This window comes from Alexandromys fortis, unplaced genomic scaffold (genome assembly GCF_014885135.2).
Source record: "Alexandromys fortis isolate MF-2015 unplaced genomic scaffold, M_Fortis_MF-2015_v1.1 scaffold_172, whole genome shotgun sequence".
Classification (NCBI taxonomy): domain Eukaryota; kingdom Metazoa; phylum Chordata; class Mammalia; order Rodentia; family Cricetidae; genus Alexandromys; species Alexandromys fortis.
This window is the reverse complement of record NW_026068061.1, coordinates 2,968,435-2,993,955: the sequence shown is the minus strand read 5'-3', so window position 1 is coordinate 2,993,955 and position 25,521 is coordinate 2,968,435. Positions and strand designations below refer to the sequence as shown.

The 25,521-nt window shown below is 45.0% G+C and overlaps 1 protein-coding gene and 1 long non-coding RNA gene across 5 annotated transcripts in view; one reads left to right on the top strand and one right to left on the bottom strand.

Annotated features, from left to right (window-relative positions):
• The window catches only part of Siah2 (siah E3 ubiquitin protein ligase 2), a 28,357-nt gene extending 16,222 nt beyond the window's left edge, over positions 1-12,135 (top strand). Inside the window, exon 2 of the mRNA XM_050120230.1 lies at positions 11,499-12,135. Within this exon, the coding sequence (XP_049976187.1) occupies positions 11,499-12,056 (558 nt within the window). The 3' untranslated portion in view covers positions 12,057-12,135. The remainder of the gene's footprint in view (positions 1-11,498) is intronic.
• LOC126487460 (uncharacterized) overlaps positions 2,549-25,521 on the bottom strand; it is a 34,542-nt gene continuing 11,569 nt past the window's right edge. For 3 of the 4 annotated variants that reach the window (XR_007588395.1, XR_007588394.1, XR_007588396.1), the window contains exons 3-6: positions 6,984-11,202; positions 5,682-5,772; positions 4,441-4,914; positions 2,549-2,782 (exon numbers count right to left, since the gene is read on the bottom strand). This is a non-coding gene — a long non-coding RNA (uncharacterized lncRNA). Of the gene's footprint in view, positions 2,783-4,440; positions 4,915-5,681; positions 5,773-6,983; positions 11,486-25,521 lie in introns of those variants that run through there. The other variant, XR_007588397.1, reaches the window with a different exon arrangement.

Below are 25,521 nucleotides of genomic sequence, written 5' to 3'. Positions count from 1 at the left end.
ATTTGTGTGATTGTATGAAGGCCAAGCTAAGTAGAAGTTCCTATTCAAGCATATATGGCCTCCACCTGCGTGCCAGCTTCCACCACCATCAATGGAGATGTGATTATCCACGGGTATTAAAGCCAGGATCCATTCTGAACATCCAAAAAAGAAAACCAAAGCTGTTTTTCTGGTTAAACATGTCTTCATACTTCAAGCACCTCCAAGGTTTTATTGGAGTTCCTGAAAATTAACTAGTGGTGCTGATAGATTTGCATCAGGCACCCATCTGTTTCTGTTAGTTCCTTGATAATTAGCCATCTCTTCTTCTTCACTTCCAGTTTGGTAACGATTTTATGTAGTGGCTTTTTGGACTATGTGGCATCTATGGGATGAAAAATTACTGCAGAGATAGACTGGACACCGTTCCTGTGGTGAAGATTTGGGTTTGTGCATTGTTTTAAAACTGAGCGGAGCTGGGTGGTGGTGGCGGCACACACCTTTAATCCCAGCACTTGGAAGGCAGAGGCAGGCGGATCTCTGTAAGTTCGAAGCCAGTCTGGTCTACAAGAGCTAGTTCCAGGACAGGCTCCAAAGCTACAGAGAAACCCTGTCTCAAAAAAAAAAAAAAAAACCTTTGAGTGAACAAAGTGGCGCCTTTGGTCCCTCCTGCTGCTAGGCTCCCTGGCTCTGGTAGTCCTAAGAGCAGGCCCCAGTCACAGCTGGTTTGCATCTTCACTCCCTGCCCACCATGGCTGGCTGCTTGCTCCCCTAAGCCCCAGGGGTTTATTTGTAAAACAGCACAGTACTGGGGTTGGTGGGAATGATTCACGCAGAGTTCCTCACACTGCCTTGGCGCTAAATAAATGCACAGTTAGACGCTCAGAGGAAGCAGATGATGAGCAGTGTCGCTTCAGGCAGACACAAACTGGGAAAGGAAAAAAGAATGGCTCCTAATTCCACCCACGAAGTCTCTCACTGGGCTTCTCTCCCCAACTTCTGATGGTGTAGCCGGTCTTAGGATCTCCTAGAGCCCGGTGATGTTCTGACATTGGTTCATTGGTGTTTAGGATTTGACTTTTTTCATTCTTCTCATTTCTGTAATCTAATTTTCTGTCCTTCCCTCCTTTTTCTCCCTTCCTTTTTTAATTGAGAATGACAAGACATTGTTATGTAGCCCAGGCTGATCCTGAGGTGGTGGGCATGTGCCATTATCTTTTGAAGCCTGGTTTAGTTAGGTATCACTTAAGTCTATATGTTTTATATGTTTTATTTTACACATTTAAGTTATTTTTACTTACATTTATTTCAGAGGGAAACATGGTGATCAGCCTTTCTGAATGTACAACTGAACAGAAAGTGATATAAAATCAAAGTGCCCTATAATTCTCCCCTAAAATAACCATAACACCGTTCTGTAGATTGCTTGCAAACAGACCCGTAATACAATGGTTCCTCTCACTCACACCATCCCCACCAAGAATGAGAAGCACTATTTTTCCTGCTGGTTTTGGCTTTTCACACTGTGGCTGCTTTTTCCTACACTGATAAACACTTTGAGGTCAAGTTCGAAGCTGATTTTGCACTGCCCTCCCCTGAAAGCACCGGAACTATTTCCTTAGCTTCCTGTTAAGTAGTCATTTTTAATTTCATTTTCTTGCTGTGATTTTAATTACCTGAATCCTTGGGCATAATCTGACCATTTCCTAAGGATACTATTTCTAGGGATTCTGTAGTACATTGGCAGGGGACAGGTCCTTGTTGGTAAAGTCAAACTGGTTTAGACTCTGAACGTATCCGCAGCTCCATTCCTTCCCACGGTGTCTTTATGGCCAGTGCTGCTAGTGATTCAGTGTCCCTAAAGTCACCTCAGGCCTGTGCCAGCTGCCGCTGCTCATGGCCCACCTAATTTTAACCCCCTCACTCTTGTAGACATCCTTCTGCAGCCCCAGGCCTCCTCCTTTCGGTGACCCACTGTCTGCCTCACCTGCCACTGTCCCCATTCGCCTTCCTGGAGTCCGGTAATAGAGACAGATAAGCCAGCAGAGCCGCATTGCACTGAGACGGAGGAGCAGACAGGAGTCCCCAGGGCTGTGGGCTGCCCTTTGCTCCTGAAGAAGGGGTGGAAGGTCATCTGTGGACCTCAGGGAGGCTAGCTGGAGAATATTGCTTCCTTCCTTTGGGTGCCCAACACATTGTCACTGATATCCTCCCAGCCACTTTGTGAAGGAGATGGGATGCAATCAGCATGCCCCATAAGAAGAGAATGCTCCTCGATGTCGGTTTGGACAGTGCAGGCTTCAGTCTAAAGCAGTGACTCTTATTTTCCAACCCCCTGTCTCTTTTGTCCTCTCCTCCACTTGGCTAAGAAGCCACAGTCCCCTTCCCACTGCGGACTCAAAGCACTGGCTTTGGGAGGGCTGGCTGTGATCACAGAGGGGTCCTCTTCCCAGGGTTGCCAGATGTAATTCAGAATGCCTAGTTAGATTTGAACCTCAGTTAAGCAGCATATAATCTTAGAAGGAGGAATAAGAGCATAAAACAACAACAAGAAAAACCTGCCTGAAGATACACTGTGCACTTTGTATTTTATTTGTTAATCTAACAACCCTCCCAATCTTCTGGTGAATCTGATTGATTTCGACAATAAAAGGTTGGTAAGGGAGAAGCACTGTTTAAGGCTTGTTGGTGTTGTCAATACGGTTGTGCAGGTGGGAACCTGGCAGAAAGCCTTTGCTCCCGTTTACTGAAAGGACCTCACAGAACTGGTTCCCGGTGACTGTGCATTGTCTGCTAACTCTGGCTGTGGACAAATGAGAAACACATGGTCAAAAATCAACTCTTGCTCTTCTAAGATTAAAAATAAACTACTGCTAGCCCAAAGAGTCTTTGCAAGGTCCTCTCTCCTTCACAGAATGTTCTCAAATCTCAGGAATAGCAGTTACCCCAAAGTCTTCCACCAACACACCATTTAGCAAGAAAGCTGTCTATTGTGTGCAATCTGTTTCGTCTTAGGAATAAAGGATAGATTTGTGAACCCAGGATTTTAATTAGAATGGCCCTCCTCCAAACAAAGTCTATCAAGTTAACCATATATTAGTCTCACCAGTGTTTGGTGACACTCTTTGACAGTCTGGGGCTCAGTAATAGTATCTCAGTATCTTCTCACTTATCTGGGGGTTACAGGAAAATATGCCAGGGTGTTTAGAGGAAGATCTGAGCTGATACAGGCTGGGCAGCTTCACTTTATTCCGCTCTCCAGGGGTTCTCCTGAAGAGTACATGCTCTCTTGTAGTTAAGCATGCAAACAGGCTCAGCACTGGCCTTCTGAACACAGGTGCTCCAGCACTGCCTGTCAATCCAGAGAGGGTACAGTGGTCAAAGCACAGCGGACCTGTTTGTTTCTGCTCTGTGGGACATTTCAGGAGAGTTATAAAGACCACACTCTAATTGTTTATATAAATAAAATAGGTGAAACATCTTTACCAAAAGTGAGAGGAGAAGCCTATAATTTTGATATTTAAAAGTATGAACATTTTTCTTACATGATCCGAAACTACCGGATCCTCTTTTAATACTAAAATCTACAGTAAGATTTCCAGCTGAAGTAAAATCAGCATGGTGCAAGACTGTCCATCATCTGCAAATAAACCTTGTATTTACTCATCTGTCAGTAAGTACCAGCTAGACAAGGGCAGGTAATAGAACCAGTAAATCAGAACTTAAACAAAATTCATCAGGCCTATAAAAAATTGGGAAAATAATCTATGATCACTTGGTGATATTTGGGAATCAGATAAACATTTTAATCACAAAGTTAGTTTGAATAGCTAGAAGACTGTTTTTGTTTTTAAGAGCTAAATTTTTTAATGACTTATTTTTATGTGCATTGGTGTTTTGCCTGCGTGTATGTCTGTGTGAGGGTGCTGGATCCCCTGAAACTGGAGTTAGACACTGTAAGCTGCCATGTGGGTGGGTCCTCTGGAAGAGCAGCCAGTACTCTTAACCACTGAGTCATCTATCCAGCCCCCAAAATTCTGTTTTTAAAAACTGGTTATTTTGAGGCTGCACATGTAGTTCATGAGTGTATCATTTGCCTCATCTGCATAAGACCCTAGTTCTTGTTCCCAGTGCCAATTAATGGTTAATTTGATAAAACTAGGTATTGCCATGCTGAGTTTAGCATACTATAGTAGCTTCACCTAAAATCCCCAGCTGAAGAAACATGAAGTTTTGAGAAGACAGACAGCAGCTAGCTCATCCTCTGGTTATCTACAGGCCTTGCATGGTAAATTACACCTCCCTCCTGTTAGACAGACAGCAGCTAGTTCATCCCCTGGTTATCTACAGGCTTTGCATGGTAAATTAACACCTCCCTCCTGTTAGACTCACACACTGTACTCCATTTCTAGAGCCCTGTAAGAAAATGGGGGATTGGGCCCATTCCATCCTGGAACTCACATTTTAGCTGGGGTCTTAGAATGGAATGGACCTGTCCACTTGGTGGATAATGTCACTGAAGTGGCCAGAAGTAGCAGAGCAGGCCTCAGAGCAGCAGTCCAGACTGCCAGCCTTGGCAGGGTCAGCAGGTGATGTGGGCCTCTGTCTTCTGTGAGGACCAAGGTGGGATCAGCAGGTGATGTGGACCTCTGTCTTCTGTGAGGACCAAGGTGGGATCAGCAGGTGATGTGGACGCTCTGTCTTCTGTGGGGACCAAGGCAGGGTCAACAGGTGATGTGGGCCTCTGTCTTCTGTGAGGACCAAGGTGGGATCAGCAGGTGATGTTGGGCCTCTGTCTTCTGTGGGGACCAAGGCAGGGTCAACAGGTGATGTGGACCTCTGTCTTCTGTGAGGCCTAGAGATGCATTGGTTTTTATAAGAGTTGTTCTTCGTTGTAAAGCTTTGTTGCTTCACTAGAAATGAGCCCAACAGAACCTTGGGAAAAAGAGAAGTGAGTAACTTTGGTTCATTTCCATGTAGATGTTTTATGCAGAAGTGAGTTTACTCCCAGGAAAACACTAGGAGAAAGCTCAGTTTATTCAACCAACTCCTCATAAGAACCCTTAATCCCTTAAAATGTAAACATGCCAACCTCTCTCCTGGATTCCTTCATACAATTTAATTTGGATGTAATGTAAAGCTTAGACAACTGTTACAGTATTAGTGTAAAACAAAACAATGGCCTTTATCCAGATTCTCTAGACCCTTCTTGCCATGTGTGTTTTCATTTTGCTTTTTCAACTCAGATCTATATTGTTAACCATTTGAATGCCAGCTACAGGCCGACCCCTGTGTTCCTCTTCAAAGCCAGGGCATCTTCATGTCATCAGGAAATACGATCAGCACAGACAGTGCTCTCTAATCTGCACTCACGTGCAGAGCGCAGTGGCTCTCCTAGAAATGCCCTCTGCAGAATTGAGGTTGGGCTCCCAGGCCAGAGCTACGAATTGTATTTAACCACCAGTGTGCGTTTTATGATCATTAGAGCTTATTTAGGTTGGAACGAAGTGCTGTTTGCTCGTGCTCACTCAGGAAAAGGTCATTTCTTAGATTTGATTGATTCACATCCAACAGCAGGATATTGGCTGTTTTATTTTTCTTATTTATTCTTGAGACATTCTCATTTGAGACACTGGCAGATATCCTGCTAACGAGTCTGAGCTGTTTCCTTGGAGGTAAGCAGATGGGGGCAGGGCGTTTACCTCACAGTGCCCCAGAGGAACCAGCTTCTTCCCGGAGCTCCTGGCACCTCAGTTGTGGTGGAGACTGATTGTTGGTGTTCAGGGTGTCGTCCTGGAATTACACAGAATCAGGTTTAATGAAACAGACTACATGACTTGATCCAAACCTTCTACAGCACACACAGCCTTCACTAGCATGGATAAGAGCATATTTAGGTAATATCCTCATTTTATAAACAATTGGTATTGCTGTTTATTAGGTAAATAAATGATGTCATGTCCATATGCTGTAGTGTCTCATACATACTTGTATATGAACTAGTTTTATATTTGTATATGAAAGCATTTCTGTGTCAAAAGGGAAACCCTGCCTAAATTCCACCTTAAATACAGCCTTCAGACCTCTCGCTGGGAAAGAATGGGAGCTATTTACTGCTTTCTGCACAGACTTAAGCAGGGAGCAGCAGGATGCACAGCCTTTCCGTGCAGACCGTGTTTGCACAGACGGTTGCGTGGCAGCACTGACAGGCCGCTCCACAGACAGGTCTCGGGTGATGTCCACATTTGATTCTCCTTCTCTTCCTCCCCAAGTTCTTTAGCGTTGAGTCAGTCCTCTCCTACCTCCGTTATTTTTCTGTGTGCCTTTCTTTCCTCCTTTTTCAGAGAGAGTTACTAAAAAATAACCCCACCCTTTGGGAGAAGTGAACACACCTTTCCCAAAGGAGAAGTCTCATTTATAGCTGCGGGTGTGTCCCAGGACACACAGGCCTCTCTGCGAGGAGCCCAGGGACTCTGCTCAGCTGCACTGCGTACAGGAAGAGACCAGGCCTGTAACTGGACAGCCCTCTCCCTCACCACAAATGTCAGAGAGAGAATCATTTGCTTCACATGGCCCTAGATCACTGAGCCAGGACTGTGTCAATAAGTAGATACATAGCACGGATGAGCCAGACAGTAGGGTGACTTGACTTACATAGGTACCACGGGAAAAAAAAAAAAGTTGACTGGTTCTTTCTTGGAGGTAATCTTTAGTTCTGTTATCACAGAAGTGGCTTCTGTGGTCCTGAACTACCACAAGAGTGAAATGAGAGAACAGATTGGTCTTGGAGTTCAGCTGGTTTAGAAGAAACAGTAAAAAACCAAAGGCTTTAAAAACGTCTCAAGTAGAGCACAATCTTTTCAGAAGGTCGTTGTCCACACCAGGGCAAGGAAATGTTTTTTTTGTTTTGTTTTGTTTTGTTTTTTTGTGACTTGGGGTTTACTCTGAAGAAGAGTTACATATGTGACGACCAAGTAAGTAGTAGAACACGCACAGATTCCTACCTGAGCAGGGCAGGTTCCCAGGCTACACTGCTGATAGACATGCTTGTTGTGGATGTTGGCTGAGGGGGGGAGAGAGGCTGGGAACACGCGGTCCTGGATTCTGTCCCATTGCCAGACTTTGATTATTCCTGGGCTTCATTCTGGGCAGCTAAGGTCAGCAGCCCATCCTAAGACATCTTTCCATCCAAATACTGAGCCAGGCACGGAGAAGTTCTTGCTATTTTTGTTGTGTTTATGTGTGTTTTTAAAAACTCTGACTGAAATGCCTCACCAACTGTCCACAGGAGACCATCAGGAGGCTCTCTGTCCTGCCCACACCCCATTATTTAAAACCGTTCATGAGACTTCTTACTATTTAAAAAGCTGAGAACACAGTGTAAATAAAAAAGGATGAATCTCCATTGTGTAAATGTACCACATTTTCTTTATCCATTTTTCTGTTGAGGGGCATCTAGGTTGTTTCCAGTTTCTGGCTATGACAAACAATGCTGCTGTGAACATAGTTGAGCACATGTCCTTGTGGTATAATTGAGCATCCTTTGGGTATATACTCAGTAGCAGTATTGCTGGGTCTTGAGGAAGATTGTTTTCTAATTTTCTGCAGAATCACCATACTGATTTCCAAAGCAGCTGTACAAGTTTATACTCCCACCAGCAATGCAGGAGCATTTCCCTTACCCCACAGCCTCTCCAGCATAAGTTGTCAGTGTTTTTGATCTTGGCCATTCTTACAGGTGTAAGAGGGAATATCAGAGTTGTTTTGATTTGAATTTCTCTGATGGCTAAGGATGTTGAGCATTTCCTTAAGTGTCTTTCAGCCTTTTGAGATTTCTTTGTTGAGAGACTCTGTTTAGGTGTACCCCCTTTTTTGTATTATTTGTTCTTTTGCTGTCAAGTTTCTTGAGTTCTTTATGTATTTGGAGATCAGTCCTCTGGTACATTTGTACAGTGAAGTACTACATAGCAGTAAAAGATAATGGCATCTTGAAATTTGCAGGCAAATGGATGGATCTAGAAAAAAACATTGAGGTAACCCAGAGCCAGAAAGACAAATATATACTCACTTATAAATGGCTTCTAGACATAAATAAAAAAAAAGCCTACAATCCACAACCCCAGAGAACCTAGACAACAAAGAGGACTCTTAAGAGAGATGTATATGGATCTAAATAGGAAGGCGAAAAAGCCAAGATCTCCTGAGAAAATTGGGAGTGTGGGAGTCACAGGAGGAAGGGGGAGGGGGAGGAAGGGAGAGTAGTGGAGAAAAACATATCACAATAAAAACAAGAAAAAAAGGGAGATAAATCTTTCTCCTGCTGCCCAAGATTTTTTTCTTTACCTGAACTTTTAAAATTAGTCTATGGTTCAGAACTATAACAAGTAATTCCTGTCAACAAAGTAGATAACAGAAAACTTCTGCCAAAGTGGTAGAGGCATGAGCTGCCGTTTTGTTTCTGGTTTTTGAAATAGAGTTCTGTGTAATTAAGGAGAGTGTGAAACATGCAATCCTCCTGCCTCAGCCTCCAGAGCAATAGCATTCAGACATAGCCCCTCATACACCGCCACACTGCACTTTTTCAAGTGTCTTTCTTTGAGTTCCCTGTGGGGAGAGGTTGTTATCTTGGCTTCTGCATCCTCTCAGAGACTTCATCTTGGTGTGCTGGGTGGATAAGGTTCTCAGGCCCTCCTGGCTGCTAGGAAGACGTCCTATGAAGATTGGAATTTGACCTGTGTTAAGTTTATGAGTGGCTTATTTCATAGGTCAGGATAGGGAGAAGCAAAGGCAGATGTGAATTTACAGGTTGGTTTGCTTTCTTGGTATCTTAGAAAGATGACCTGGTGCAGTCATTTCTTTGGCACCTGCTTGCTTCCGTGGAGGGCTGGAGATTAAATGCAGTAAGCAGCTACCCTGTGCTCCAAGGACAGAAACTAACTCCTCATTTTACCTGAAGAGTGGTTTCCAGTTCTTAAGTCATCCTGTGACCACAGCACAGAGTTACTGGGTAGATATCTGTGGGTGGATCCTCCCTCTGGTAAGTAGAACTAGCATTGCCATTCTTGTGATGTTTGGGAGTAGAAATCTCTTCAGTTCCTGTTAGGGTGGCCTTCTGTCGTGATAGACAGACATGGTGTGTCTGCTGGGAATGTTGTGAGAATGGTAAGGAAAGGAAAGATTGTGTTCCTACCCTAGTAAGCAGTGTCTGCAGGCAAACTCTGTTAGATGTTCACCCAGCTTCCCCTTTCCCAGTCTCCTCAGGAAGGTGTGTGTGTGTGTGTGTGTGTACAAGGATGAAGCATGTGACTACTTATTAATAAAAAATCAGGAGTCAGATATTAGGATAAGAACCTGAACCTGAACAATCAGAGAAACTGCTAAGAGGCCATCAGTCAACTCCTACCTCTTCCATTCCTTCCTCCAAAAAGAACATCTTACTATTTCCTATCTACCCATAGTCCTGCAAAACTCTATGGTGAATTTTGGTCAGCTAGTGGCTAGCTCTGCCCTCTGACTCAAAGCAAGCTTTAATTTCAGAATGAAATCAAAATATCACACAACCTGTTCCCCTTTGTCTAAAAAGGAAATGTTTTAACTAACCTTGTAAAACTATAATAAGTACAATAACTATATACAAATATATACAGGTAAAAAACTACATTAACAATGTCTAGTTCGTTTGTATTTGTCAAATTCAGAGATAATCCTCCATTGCTATCCTGTCTTGGTGAGTCCAAAGTCTCGCACCTAATTCACTTTCTATCCTAACTTGCATTAGCAACCCAAATTTATCTTTTTTATGTCTCTCAATCTTTTACATGTTACACCACTTTTGCAAGTTTAATTTCTGGATTTTGTAGCAAGGAAAACTATAACTATCTAGTCTTCAATTCCATCAGAGACCTGAGAAGGATATAATACTACCTGAGTAAAAAGTATGGAGCAAACCTCTTCCAAAACTAAGAAATGACAGACAACTGGCTACTTGGACAGTCACCCAAGGTTCCTCTGTAATGTTGGGGCATCCATCTTGGCCTAACATACCTGACAGACTTTTTTTTTTCTTTCAAGACAGGGTTTCTCTGTGGCTTTGGAGCCTGTCCTGGAACTAGCTCTTGTAGACCAGACTGGCCTCAAACTCACAGAGATCCACCTGCCTCTGCCTCCCGAGTGCTGGGATTAAAGGCGTGCGCCACCACCTGGCGAGAAGTGGAGAATTTTGAAGGACTGTCATACCTTGTCTTGACAAAGTTTGACAGTTGATTTTTTTTCTTTTCCTCTTTCTGGTCCAGTTTGGACAGTAGGAAACTATCAGCAATTGAGGCAAAATCAGTTTCTTTGCCCACATAGCTAGCTTTTTACATAAAGAAAACAACTCCATATGGAGGTTTTTTCAAAGCCCATCATCTTTGCTGAAGTAGATCAGTGCTGCCAGGAGCAGTGTCTCACTGTCATGAAAAGCCTTTAGATTATTAAACATATTAGATGCTATATTGTGTAGGTCTTTGAAGTATTTGAAGACCGTCCATCTGTCTCTCTAAATATATCTATTATAGTTACATACCTACCTAACATGACTAAGTTTGGCTATTATAGATGACTATTAATCTGTATTTCTTAATTATACATTCCATTTTTAAATGAGCTACATAAGCACAAGACCACAAACAAGAGTAGACACATACATAAAATATAGCAGAAATAACTTTAAATTTGTATCAGTAAACTAAAATCCATACCAGTATAAAATATTTTGAGATTAATAGCTTTTTTGGATTAAAGTGGATTCAATAATCTACCTTTTTCCCCCTATCATTCCTATATCATATCCCCCCTTTTCAGGAAAACTCAGTCTTTAAGGAGAAGTTTGATCCTGTTCACCTTAACCTCTGCTAAGATAATAGCCAAGATGCCAGTCTAGAATGAGATTTCTTTAAAAACAAAATTTACAGGTACAGCACTTACAGGGCCACAAGTACAAAGGAGACAGCAACATGTGACAGGACCCCAGCCTCCTCCTCCTGCTGTGCCCAGGCGTGGTCACACCAGCAGTCAAGAAGAGGGACCCACAATGGAGACTGACCACTGACCTGTCATTGGTCTAAGTCAGAAAGGAGTAAAACTGCTGTTTCAGAGTCATTGATTGCAGGAAAAGCTGAAAGGTGAACCAGGAATCCTTGCCCACCTCTTCCCCAAGCAGTTGAATTCTTACAAGGAGCTGGGCTACAGAAAAAGAGAAAGGGCCAAGTTATCTCAGTAGTTTTGCTTGTTTGATGTTCTTAAAAAGAACTTTAATTCTCACCCTTCACCATTGTTGGGATTAGGGAGTGGGGTCTAGAAAGCAGTGCCCGACTTTATGCATGATGCTATTGACAGTGATTAGGAAATGAGACTTGCCTCAAACACTTGACCTCCTTGAACAAAACTTGTTGAGATAGAATTTGAGCTCAGGAAACGTGTGGGTAGGTACGCGTAGATACTGGCACCATGATGCAGTGTGTTTCTTTCTGTCTCTGCAGTATGCTACCACGGGCTGTTCCCTGACTCTCCACCACACAGAGAAACCCGAGCATGAAGACATCTGTGAATACCGTCCCTATTCCTGCCCCTGTCCTGGTGCCTCCTGCAAGTGGCAGGGGTCCCTGGAAGCTGTGATGTCCCATCTCATGCATGCCCACAAGAGCATCACCACCCTTCAAGGGGAGGACATAGTCTTTCTAGCTACAGACATTAACCTGCCAGGGGCTGTGGACTGGGTGATGATGCAGTCCTGTTTTGGTCACCACTTCATGCTGGTACTTGAGAAGCAAGAGAAGTACGAAGGTCACCAGCAGTTCTTTGCCATTGTCCTCCTCATCGGTACTCGCAAGCAAGCTGAGAACTTTGCCTACAGACTGGAGTTGAACGGGAACCGGCGGAGACTGACCTGGGAAGCCACGCCCCGGTCCATTCACGATGGCGTGGCCGCAGCCATCATGAACAGCGACTGCCTTGTTTTTGACCCGGCCATAGCGCATCTCTTTGCAGATAACGGGAACCTTGGGATCAATGTGACCATTTCTACCTGCTGTCAGTGAGGCTCCGGGAGGCTTTCAGAAACCTGAGAAGTATTTGGGCGAACGCTCTTTGTTTAATAAAGTTTTTTTTTTAAATAGATGTTTTATTCAGTTATGTCTTCCCAAGTCAAGACCCACAACTGTCCTATGTTTTGTCTAAAACAGCAGCTTCCTGTCTGGCACTGAGGAAGCAGAGTTCACTGGACTGTGGTAAACGTGGTTGGCCCGTTAGTGGTTCGGAGGCTGTTCTGTGATCTCAGATCAACTCTTTTCTGCTTTCTTCCTGAATAGCTCTTGACAGATTGTCCAGGGCTGCTCCCACCTGCCTCATCCTGAGCTGACAAGAGCACAGTGGCTCTCGAGATTCCTTTTCTTTGGGGGAGGTAGGAATGGCGTTGACATCTTTGAGTCTGGGTGGCTGACCAGTTTACACACCTGCAGTCTTCCTCTCCAGCACAGGTTGAGAGAACCCATAAAGTTGACTCTCCTCTTTTCAGACAGTTTGCGGATTGCCTGCGTGCATCGTGGGGAAGGGGCCAGGATGTGAAGGTGCTGTACGGCTGCCCTCTGCTGGTGCTGCTGGTCTCTGCTGTTTCCTCCGCAGCCTCTGCGCACACCACATTGAACCCAAAACTCTAGATCCGCGCGGACACATGTCTAAGGCTCGGTTACTTTCATGCATTCATTGAGTTGGGAGTTCTCACGTAGTTCTTGCTCACCATAGTGTGGATGACCTGTTTACACATGGCTTCCCTTGAAAGCCCTCCTTGATGGGAGCTTGATATGAAAGACGAGATCATTAGTTGAGAAAACTTTATAACCAGTCTCACATGCTTGCTATTTTAAAGGCATGTGTCAGTTGTCTAGATTTGGGTTTTTGTTGTTGTTTTTTGCTCTTTTTTTTTTTTTTTTGGTCTCTTTTTCCACATTCTAATTTTTTAATAAATTTTTAAAAAAAAATGAGTGTTGGTTGTATTTTCCTGCTTGAGTTGTAGGCATGTATTGAGCACCTACTGTGTACAAATGCAAAGGAGCCTCCACCACTACCACTAGGGCATATGCTTTCAGCGTGAACAAAGTCCCTTATCCAAGGTTGGGGATGCTTCTGGGGGTGCTAAAAAAGGAGGCTTCACTCCTCCTTGTCTCCAGGTTTCTGCTGTGTTTGAATCCTGCCCTACTTCCTTCAGTGATAGACCTTCGTATGGAAGCAGAAGCAAAATAAACCATTACTCTGCAAGATGCTTTGGGTGTGGTATTTTACCTAAGCAATAGAAACACTAAACAATCGCTCCGGTAAACTCTAGGCTGTTTTTCAAATGAAGATAAAAGCTGTCATGTACAAAAATAGGTAATGAAAATGTATTTTTCAAGGGAAGAAGACGCTGCTCTTGGCACTAAGTACGTCACTTCTGACACTGGTGGAGGTGGACCCACGCCCAGGAGCAGGTGGGACCCAGCCACTCCCATTCGGCGGACTGAACAGGTCGGCTCGGCTTCCTTATTGTCTCACCCACCCGAAATCGGGACTCTGGCCAACAATGTAGGAAAAGATAAAGCTACGAACAAGACCCAGAAGGAAAGAGACAGCAGGAATGTGGTATGTTAAGTGCACTGGCTCAGACGTGCAAAGGGGGCCAAAGGGGGTAGCCAGCTGAGTGGCTGGTGACAGGAGTGGCCTGGAGTTCAGGTGGTCTAAGTCCCTGCAGACAGCAAAACTGAGCTCTTCCAGTTAGATGGCCCCATAACCCGACTGGAAATCACCAATCGTGACCTTTACTCTGGCTTTTCTGAAACTTATTTTCTGATGGGGGAAAAAAAAAAAGCTGAGAATCTCCAGATTGTAGAATTTCAAGAGGAAGTGAAAACAAAACAAAAAAAAAAAAAAGTGATATAGCAATACCTGGCAAGAAGTCAAGTGATCTATTTCCCATATTTTTAATAAATGTAAGATTTGTCTTTCCTTTGTCCCTTGACGACTATCCAGCTGATTGGACCATGGTGGCTTCAGTATGTGACCCTCTAATTCATTTACAGACAGTTTCTCAATCATTCTTTGAAATAAAAGAAAAAAACTCAACCCTGAGCTCCCTATCATCAGCATCACTGGGGAGGGGTTGGTCTGTGTCTCTAAAACATGCAGGTTTTAGGATTCAGAAGCTTGCTGCCCATAGGAATGACAGAAAACTTCAGAGAAGCCCCCTGAGCCGTCAGCTGTCTTGGATTCTCAAATACAACCAACCTCAGGCTCAGCCATTATGTCCAGACTAACAACCTGGAATGTGTGAGCACCACACCACTCCCTTACAATAGCACGCTCAGAAAACCATTCGTCTAATTCGTCTCTGTACTAATTCCGTTCGGGTTCTTAGAACTTGCTGTGTGACCCTAAATCGACCTCTCGGACCCAAGATCCCTAGCCAGCAACATTAGAAAAATTACTCTCTGTCTTACCTAGTACTGGGAGAGGATATTCAGCTTCGGAGTTAAAGCAAATAAACCATGTTATCTAGCAGCCTCTGCGAGGGTGACTCCAGGAAACCTGGGAGCCAGCTTTTGTCTGTGACAGGTGAGTCATGCTTCAGCTCCCTCTTGATTCCCTTGAGTCAGAGCTGCAGGTGGTACCCCCCCCCTCTGGGCAGGGAGACCTGCTATGCTTTGTGGTCCTACTCTTAAAGCCTATGGCCTTGACCCATGAAGCCACCCATTGGCGCTGTCCTTAAACCACACTGCCTGCTGCCGCGGCTCACTTGAGACTTAAAAAGTATTTTCTGCGAATACTGTTCATTTGCCTTAAAAGTCTCCAAATGACGAAGAATTTGGAGCCTGGATCTCCCTGGGGAAAGGGAAAAATAAGATTTCTTGAGTGGACTGTGGGCAGCTGGGGATGAGAACATGAGAGATCCGGTTGGGGGGAACGGTAGGGGAGCGTACTGAGACTACTGAGGGGCGCATTTCAGGGCCAGGTGAAAACCACCTCTAATTCTCCCAGGAATCTACAAGGATGACCCCGGCTAAGACTCCTAGCCAGAGCGGATACGTAGCCTAAACTGGCCATCTCCTGTGCCCAGGCAAGACTTCAAGTGGAAGAAGTGGGAAAGCAACCCAGCCACATAGCCTTCGACCTACAGTCTGTCCTGCCTATGAGATGTGCTGGGGTAAGGGCGGCCTAGAGACTGAGAGTGGCTAACCAATGACTGGTCTAGCCTAAAACCTGTGCAGGAGAGTAAGCCCGCCCCCTGACACTACCTAGAGCACCAGGACCTACAGGCTGCATGTCCCAGAGACCTAGGATAGAACCAAACATGACTGGAGGAAGAGGAAATGTCAATGCAATTGTTGGATGTAATTGGCCCCCATAAGCTCATAGGCAGTGGCGCTATTAGGAGATGTGGCCCTAGTTTTAGTGGGTGTGGTCTTGTTGGAGGATGTAAGTCACTGTGGAGGCAGGCTTTGAGGTCTGGTTTGCTCCACCTTCACTCAGTGTGACACTCAGTTGACTTCCTGTTGCCTGCAAGATGTAGCACTCTCGGCTCCAGCACCACGTCTGCTTGCACGCCTCCATGTCCTCCCATAATGGACTGAACCTCTGAAACTATAAGCTGCCACCTCAATTAAATGTTTTCTTTTATAAAAGTTGCCATGGCAAGCCGGGCGGTGGTGGCGCACGCCTTTAATCCCAGCACTCGGGAGGCAGAGGCAGGCGGATCTCTGTGAGTTCAAGACCAGCCTGGTCTACAAGAGCTAGTTCCAGGACAGGCTCCAAAACCACAGAGAAACCCTGTCTCGAAAAAAAAAAAAAAAGTTGCCATGGCAATGGAGTCTCTTCACAGCAGTAGAAACCTTAACAAAGGTGGTACTAATGTCTTAACAATATTCTGCTAAACTCACAGATTGGTGCCCAGCCCAATTGTCATCATAGAACTGATGGAAACAGATGCAGACCACAGGCAAACATTAGGCAGAGCTCAGAGAATCCTACAGAAGACAGAAAAGATTGGAGAAGCCAGAGGGGTCAAAAACACCACAAGAAAACTCAGAATCCACCAACTGGTTTCATAGGGATTCACAGAGACTGAACCAACACCCAGGGAGCCTGCGTAGGACCGGCACACTGCACATAGGTTACAGTTGTGTAGTTTGGCCCTCCTGTGGGACTCCTAACAGTGGGAGCAAGGGCTGACTCTGACTCTCTTACTGGCTTGTGAGCCTACTCCTCATACTGGGTCACCTTGCCCAGCCTTAAAACATGGGGAGGTACTTAGTCTTACAGCAACCCGTTATGTCCTATTTTGTTGATAACCGTGGGAGACCTGCCTTTTTCTGAAGAGAAATGGAGGAGGAGTGGATGGGGGTGGGAACAGAGGTGGTGTGGGAGGGAACTAGGAGGAGAGAAGGGAGAGGAAACTGCAGCTTAGATTTAAATACCCCGGCCCCGCGGGGGCGGTGGTGGCGCACGCCTTTAATCCCAGCACTCGGGAGGCAGAGGCAGGCGGATCTCTGTGAGTTCGAGACCAGCCTGGTCTACAGAGCTAGTGCCAGGACAGGCTCCAAAGCCACAGAGAAACCCTGTCTCAAAAAAAAAAAAAAAGAAAGAAAGAAAGAAAGAAAAGAAAGAAAGAAAGAAAGAAAGAAAGAAAGAAAGAAAGAAAGAAAGAAAGAAAAGAAAAAAAATAGAACTATAAATACTTTGGCCTGCTACAGCCCTGAGTGGTGCAGCTGTGAGCAGCTGGAAGGACAGACCCTGATCAGACACCAGGTGCAGGCAGTTGGAGACTAGCTTAAGGTGGGAGGGTATAGGGGGAAGAGCCCTGCCCTTGGTGGCCATCTGGGAACAGAGCTCAAGTGATGAGAACCTGAGACCAGCTGGGAGACCGAACTCTGGATTCAGGTCACCAAGTTTTAATGGCAGTGATGCTGTCTCTCCTGTTCCTCTTCTTTAAAACTCTGTGTTTTGTCTTAATCTCTTGCTCTCTTCCCTTCCACGCCATAATGTTTTTCTACTCCCCTTCTTTCTCCCTTTACTTGCTGAGTCTCGCTTTGCTTTCCACTCCATCCCCACCTCCTTCCCTCATTCTCGCTGTCTTCACATTTGTGTAGGGGAGGTCGAGTCCTGTCATCTTGGGATTAGGTGAGGAGTACATAGGATAAGGTAGTTTCTGAACCCATTGGTCAGTTTTTGTGTGCAAAAAACTAACCAAGAGCCATTAATAACTAACAATGTATTTTCAAGGACACGATGCCTCCCAAGAACACCTGGACCTTGTATCGCCTTGTTGAAGGGGGATGTCTCACTGCGGGTGGGCTTTGAGGTTTCAAAAGCCCATGCCAGGGCCAGTACACACACACACACACACACACACACACTCTCTCTCTCTCTCTCTCTCTCTCTCTCTCTCTCTATCTCTATCTCTTTCTCTATTCTTTCCCTCCATCCCTCCCTCCCTTCTGCCAGTGTCTGTGGCTCAGAATGTAGCTCTCAGCCACTTCTCCAGCACCATGCCTGCCTGCCACCACACTCTCCATCATGATGGTAATGGACTAACCCACTGAAGCTGTAAGTAAGCCACCAATGAAATGATAAGTTGTATTGACGGCGGTGTCTCTTCACAGCAATAGAACAGTAACCAAGACGATATGGAAACACAAACATCTGTAGCAGAGATCAATGCTGGGCACATCACAACACTGACTTCAAATTATGCTGCAGAACAATAGTAATCCGAATCGCACACCATCACCACAATACAAACACATAGCACAATGAGATTAAATAAAATAGGGAGAAATAAACCCATAAGTACATCACCCCATTTTTGACAATGCTATCAAAAACACGTTGGAAAGATGGCAACCTCTTTAACAAGTAGTTCTGAGGAAACTGAAACCACATCCTCACCCTACACAAAAAGCAATTCAGAATGAATCAAGGACTTTGTGTTTTTAGATGATGTCTCTTATAGCCTGTGCTGGCTTCAAATTTGTTCTAGAATTGATAGGTGTGATTATATGATATTAAGAAGCTTCTTCATGCCAAACAAAACAATTATCAGAGGGAAAAGAAAGCCTACAAAATGGAAAACAACCTTTGTTAAACAGGGCATTAAAGTTTCATGAAATATATAAAGAGCTTCAAAAATTAAGCATTCCAGATCATCCAATCAGTACATGAACTAATGAACTCAACAGTCAGTCCTCAAAAGAATACAAAGAGCTAATAGATACTGGGGGGGGGGGGGGGGTTCAATCCTTAGCTACCAGGGAAATAGAAATAAAAATTCTTTGAGAGCTGGTGGGATGGCCCGGAGGGAAAAGGTGCTTGCTAGCAAGGCAGCCCACTAGAATTCAATCCCTGGAACTCACGTGGTGAAATGAGAGAACCAGCTCCTGCAAGTTGTCAGAGTGGGCACTGTTGCACACATACAAAGTGTAAAAACAGCTTTGTGATTCCATCTCACTTCAGTCAGAACAGTGACCATCAAGAAAACAACAAAGAAAAGAAATGATAGGAAGTGGTAGTGGAGATGTGGTAGAAGAGGAACCGTGAATTCACTGCAGGTGGGAGCCGTGATTTAAATCATCAGCATGGAGATTCCCCGAAAAGCAACTAAAAGTAGGACTGTATGACCCTCTACCACTCTTGGGTCATCTGGTCAACCCACCACAGAGATAAATATCCACATTCATTGCTGCACTAGTCACAGTAGCCAAGATATTGAACCAGTCTATATGTCCATCAATATTCCATCTTGGGGGCAAGCTCCTCAAGACACAGGATATTCTGAAGGGAGGTAGAACATTCCATCATGCAGGAAAGCTCATTAAAACCCATGAAATAACTCAGAAGTTTCAGGAAGTGCCTGAAACTGAACAGATATGAGGTGTCTCCCTATCAAAGCTTACAGAAACACAATTCCTTAAGAGAGGCATATTCTCAGATTAACTCAGATGCCTAGAAGAGGCAAATCTTCCAAGCTACCTGAAACAAGCAGAGACCAGCTGTAGTAGTTTGAATGGAATTGGCCCCGTAAGCTCCCAACAGGGAGTGGCACTATTAAGAGGGATGGCTTTGTTAGAGCAGGTATAGCCTTGTTGTAGGAAGTGTATCACTGTAGGGATAGACTTTGAGATCTCATATATGTTCAAGCCATGCCCAGTGTCTCAGTTCACTTCCTGTTTCCTATGGATCAAGATGTAGAACTCTTGGCTTTTTCTCCAGCACCCTGTCTGCCTGCACACTGCCATGTCCCACCATGGTGATAATGGACTCAACCTCTGAAATACAAGCCACCCCAATTAAATGTTTTCCTTTAAAAGAGTTGCAGAGGTCATGGTGTCTCTTCACAACAACAGAAATCCTAAGACATCAGACAAACAGACTGAAAGAGGCTTGGTCCCAAGTAATTAGTCAGAAAAGATGAGCTCCAATCTGTAAAGTTGCTTTTGAGTTATGCAGCAAACTATATGGTTCTAGCTGTTGCCCATGCTGGGTGGGCTTTAATGATGCAGCTGTCTTAGAGTCATTTCTGCTTCTGTAAGGGACCCTCATGCATACTCTTGTAAGAAATCCCAATGAACATTTACAAGTTGGACTTTGGTGGTATCCTTAACTTTGGTCTGTCATTGGTTCCTTATCTGGGGTGAGTGGATGTTTATGCAAGTCTCCCCAAGAATAGTGTCTCACAACACAAAATTAGATCTGCTTTCAAAATCCACCATAGTCACAACAGTTGCCATGCATTTGGGTACCACCTACGGGCAGAGTGCTTTGTATTAATCCACTTAATTCTTCCTATGAGAGAAACATAGTTTATTATTCCCAAGTTGGAGTTGAGAAATGAAGTCTCCAACAGATTAAATACCTCCCACAGCTGCTATGTTACAGATCTGGAATGTGACTACTTTCATCTGGTCATGTGATGTATTAATCTGGTTTTCATGCTCACAGAAATACTGCATATGTGCAGACAGTACGCAGGATCTGGAGACTCAGGATGCTCAGGGAACAGAACACTTGTGCTATGACCACGTTCGTCATTAGCACAGCATTGCAGGAGAGGATGGAAACTGGGCGGTCCTTCAGAACCCCCGCTTACCCAGGACTCCACGGATCAGCAGAATTAACATCACCTGTTGCCAGCATCTCAGGTCCCATGCCAAATCTGCATTCTAACCAAAAGACCAGGTGATCTGAATGGATGTTCAGGTTTGCAAAGCACTGTTTTAAATGGGACCCTAAGTCCTTCCCAGTTATCTGGGAAGTGTCTCAGCATGCCGGGACCTCAGCTGCATTGGTGGTAGTATGGCTGAGATTCTGTGTGCTTTTAAATGCTACCCATTTCTATTAGTTGGACTTTGGTGGTATCCTTACTTTGGTCTGTCATTGGTTCTGGATCTGGGGTGAGTGGATATTTATGGAGGAGCGAGTATGCAGTTGGGGTTGAAAGTCATTGACCGAGATCAACCCCATTGCCTTACCGTCTCTTCTTTTGTCTTTGCTTTACACTGCAGTTATAGCAAGCAGAATGAGTTGCCAAATGTAATAAAAAAATGTGAAAAAAAAGAAAAAATGTGTAGACTCTAGAGCAAAATAGGTCAAAATGTACAACCTGATTCTATTGCTTACTTGCTTTATAAGTAGGCCATTTATTCAATGGATATAAAATCCCCTACACCCCAGAGGCTCACTATAAAGATGATCTGTGCCAAGAATGGAGACAGGAATGTCAGCACAATCAAGAACCCCAGTAATTGACGTGTCTGGCAGCCCTGGTCAGATCACCTGAGACAAACGATCGTTGGAAGAGCAAGGGGCCGAGGCACCACCAAGCCCTTCACAGTCTGTGGAGACAGTGTTTGCTGAGAATTGATGAAACGCATGAGAAGCAAGGAAGGGGGCTGAACTGACTCCTCTTCTATGGGCTCCTGTCCCAAACCAACTCTTGTTAAGGCACAAAATGCTTCCGATACTGCATTTTTATCTTTAATTTATAGAATAATAGAATTAACACAGGCAGAAAGAGCCCCTTTGGCGAAGCTCATTTGCCCACTCTGAGGTTCTCAAAGAAGACACAGGTGTGACTTCATACTTTCCTACTGTTATCTTTAAATTATTTTGTGGTAAAATGTGTATATGAAACTTACCATTTTAGTCATTTTAGGTGTCCAATTTAGTGATATTAAGCATAGTCGCACAGCTGTGCAGTGATTTTAGTGACTTGCTTCCTACATAAAGAAGCATATGAAGCATTTTCATTATCATTGCTGTTCTGGAATGTGTTCATTTAAATTTGGAAATGAGCTGGCATATAGGCAAGGATAACAAGCCCTGAAGTTTGAAAAATTCTTTTCTTTCACTGTAGAAATTTTATGCATATGTTTGTATATATGTATATATGTGTATATATACGTATATATGTATATGCACGAATATGTTGTGTCTAGTAGGGGCATTTCCACCCACCCATATTCAATACCACAGACTAACAAAAAAGCACGGTGCCAGGAATGGGTTATCTTTTTTGGAGTTGGAGTTGTTGGCCACAGGTTATAGCAAATGCTTTGGTTTCCTGCCAGAACTAATGGTAAGACCCTATTGGTAAACACACCGCATAATTGAGTTGTAGAACATGGAGAGATCCAGCTGGTACTGGCCTGGAAACTTCATCCCTTTGGCTAGCTGCCGCAGTACTGGAAGGTGCTATGCACAGGACCAAGGGAAAACAGTCACTGGTGATTTGAATGAGGATGGCTCCAATGGGCGCGTATGTTTGATTGCTTAGTCACCAGAGACTGCTGATTTATTTGAAAGGATTAAGAGATACGGCCTTTTTGAAGGAGGCATTTCACTGGGAGTCTCTCTCTCTCTCTCTCTCTCTCTCTCTCTCTCTCTCTCTCTCTCTCCTCTCCTCTCCTCTCCTCTCCTCTCCTCTCTCCCCCTCTCTGCTGTCTGCTATCAGGATGTAAAGCTCTCAGCTACTACTTCAGTACCAGGCCTGTCTGCTTCTCAACAGGATAACCCTAAACCCAGCCTTTCAACTGTAAGCAAGTCCCCAGTTAAATGTCTCTGTTTATAAGAGTTGCCTTGCCAGTGGTCTCTCTTCACAGAAATAGAGCTGTTGTAACTAAAGCAGCGATTATCAGTCTTATCCAACCACAAACCCTGTGAGCTACAGTAACAGCCATCCTTGCAGGAAACGCCTACTGGCGCAATAGTGGCACCACCGTCCGACTTTCTGATAGGATTTAAGTCCTACTCCATTAGATAAAGACAATACCTGGCATTATCATCGGGGCCAAGAACCTGTGCATATCGGTCCTATGGAAGAGTGTGTAACTATTATTCACTAACGGGGAATAATGCTAAACTGCTCATGGCTTCTCACTATACCAGGGGATGGCATCTCTCTCAACTCTCATCAGAGAAGCTTCTTTTTGAAATAGATGATGATAACACAGAGACCTGAAACTTGTCAAGGAGAATAAGAGACTAGAAAATGCTCAGCCCCCAAATGGGACATCTATATCACATCCCTCCCTAAAGGGCTGAAATCACTGTGGGGAAGGGGACAAAAGACTGTTGGAGCCAGAGGTGGCGGGTAACGGCACGGAGCAGTGTTTTCGGGACACAACAGGGCAGTTGGACTTACGAAGTCACAGTGATATGACAGAACGCACGTGATCTGCACAAACTCGGAGGAGGGCGTGAAGCTCCACCCTTGGCTAAGGACTGAGAGCTGCTGGGAGGAGAATCGGGTTTCTTTCAGAGTGTCGTCCTTGGTAGGTTGACCAAGCTCCATTGGAAGGCCCAACACCCAAGAGCATACAAACAACACAAATTAGACCCAGTGGGGGAATTTGTTTGTTTGTCTGTTTTTTGGATTTTTTTTTTTTAAATGAGGACATGAAGTTGGGCATGAGAGGCAAAGGGGGAATCTGGGAGAAGTTGATGATATGGATACAGAACACATTGGGTTTTTTTTTTTTTTTTTGGAACTCACTCTGTAGACCAGGCTGGCCTCGAACTCACAGAGACCCACCTACCTCTGCCTCCTGAGTGCTGGGATTAAAAGCGTGTGCCACCACCGCCTGGCTCTCGGGGACACATGCATTTCCTCCTAGAGCAGCACGTAGTAACATCTGTGTAGCAGGTGTTTTCGCACAATTTCCAACAGCCCCGTGAGGGAGATAAGTAGGCGAAGGCGGCGAAGCAGCATTTGGGGACAGGGAAACAAGGAGTGCGTCTTTCCCTGGGAGGTGAAAGAAGCCAAAGCTCTGGATTTCCCTCCCAGTGAAACGGGACACGGGACTCCCTCCAAGAGAAGGTTGACACGACCTCCTCTTGACACCACTTGCCTGGTCTTCTCCGTGCTGGGCTGTTTCATTTGCCAGGAACGAAGATTCTGGCAATCCTCAGTTGACAGCTATTCACTGTTACAAGGACAGCTACGACACTGACGAGCAGCATTTGTGCTGGGCGGATTCCCTTGCCTCCAGATTGCCCCTCCACACTCTGCCTCGGGCTTTGTTACCTGGCAGGCTGCTCTATGGTTTAACAGTCCCCCTGCTTTCCTACTGGTCTTTGCTTGGACTGAACTTTAGAATGGGGTATGTGGGCAGGAGTGGGGACAGGTTTGATTAGGCTATCACCATTGTACCCTCCATGGAGACTGCAGTGTATATGATATCACACTCTGAGACCTGTGAGCCCAACCTTGAGAGACTCCCTTGCTAATGGCCTTTATCTGTTCCCACGCTTTTGTAGTCTTCTTTCCACTTTTTCAGCCACCATTTTTGACTGATCTGCTACCTGTCGACAGTGTGTCTTAACACATGCCGGGCTCTTCTCTGGGTTTTATTTTATGTTTGTCATCAGCCCTGGGAAGGAACATCAGCATCAGCCTGGCTTACAAATGAGGAAACTGAGGCCCAGTGTGGCCACTTCCTTGCCTAGTCCATAGGTTCAGGCAGTCCATCTCCTGACACTGATGTATTTGGATATGCAGGGAAGCTATGACATTCCCCCCTTCCCTGCTCTGGCAGTATACAGCAACACACGCCAGCAGGCTGCAAGAAGTATGAAAGGGATGACCCTGCATCCCCACTGAGGTCCCAGATACTCACTATCTCCAAGCCCTTAGTGCTTGCTTACTGTGGAACAGCTCCCCGCTTCTAGCGAGGCTGGAGAAGTAAGGTTAAGGTCATATGGTGAAGGGTCTTGAAGAAAAACCTGAAGCTTTGTCTGGAAAATTCCTAGGAGCTACTAGGATGTCTGCGTGTTGCAGTAAGATAAATGACAGCTGAGGGAGGTGCATGGATTGGTATTAGCCGCCTCCCTCAAGAAACCAGGCCAGCTCTTCCCCAACACTCTCCAGGCAAGCATAACAAAGCAACCTCTAGCCCTGCTCCACTAATCGGGAGCCACTCTTGGCCCTCCCTGCAAAAATTGAGCCTTAGCCAGAAGCTATGGTCTTGCTCTGTCACAAAGCCCACTTTTTAAATGTGTAAACATTCATTCTCTGTTTAAGCAGTTTTTTCAGACCTGAAGGAAGAGGGGTTCCATGAGGTGCTGGCCACGGAAGCTCAGCGAGTGTGCAGGCAGCTGACCTAGGGGATATACTGGTGTGCTGTGTTCTCTAAAATGGCCAATGAAATGACCACTCAAAGAGTCAAGAATACCTCCGTCTAAACAGCAGAGTGACACCCCTGGACAGTGTGGGAGAACAGGGACATCAATCACCTTTTTGAGAGTTCTGTTTGTACAGATACAAGAAGAGCAGGCCTGGGGGGGGGGGGGGGGACACGCCAAACATTTCTCTGCTGTGTAGTGGCGGCTCCAGCCAGAGCGAGGCGTCACTATCCTCCCTGGAGCTGGTGACACATTGACGTCAGTATCCTCCATGGTGGCTTTCATGGTAAATCAGATTTTCCAGGAGAGTCAAAGATCAAAAGCAGCAGGAGAGATGACGGTTTATTTTCTCATGTGAGTCATGGCTGAGATCACCAAACACAGAGTTCAGCCAATGTTGTGAGCAGCGATGACGGCTCTGAGACACAATTATGGCTTTCTGGTGTGATGTTTAATTCAAACTTTTCATCTGATCAAGGGCACGGTCACTCCCGGTGACAGTGTGAATTACCCATCACCCACAAATTCTTCCTCTGGGAATTGATCCTAAAGCACTCTTAAAGATATAGGCTAAGATCTGGCTACACAGATAATCTCCAGGCAGCCTTTAAAAGTGCAAACATTAGGAAAAAACTTAAATCCCCCTCCCCAAAAGAAGGCAATTAGCTAAAGATAGCATCATCATGAATAGGCTACCGCTTCGGTCCACGTTGCCACGAATGTGCACACCATACGTGGGTATGCACAAGGACTCGTGCATTTGTATAGTATGCTCTGGCACAGTGTGGGAATAATCTGATATTCCCTTTAATAATATGTGTGAATGATATCATTAGCATGTCAACTGTTCTTTTTCCACCT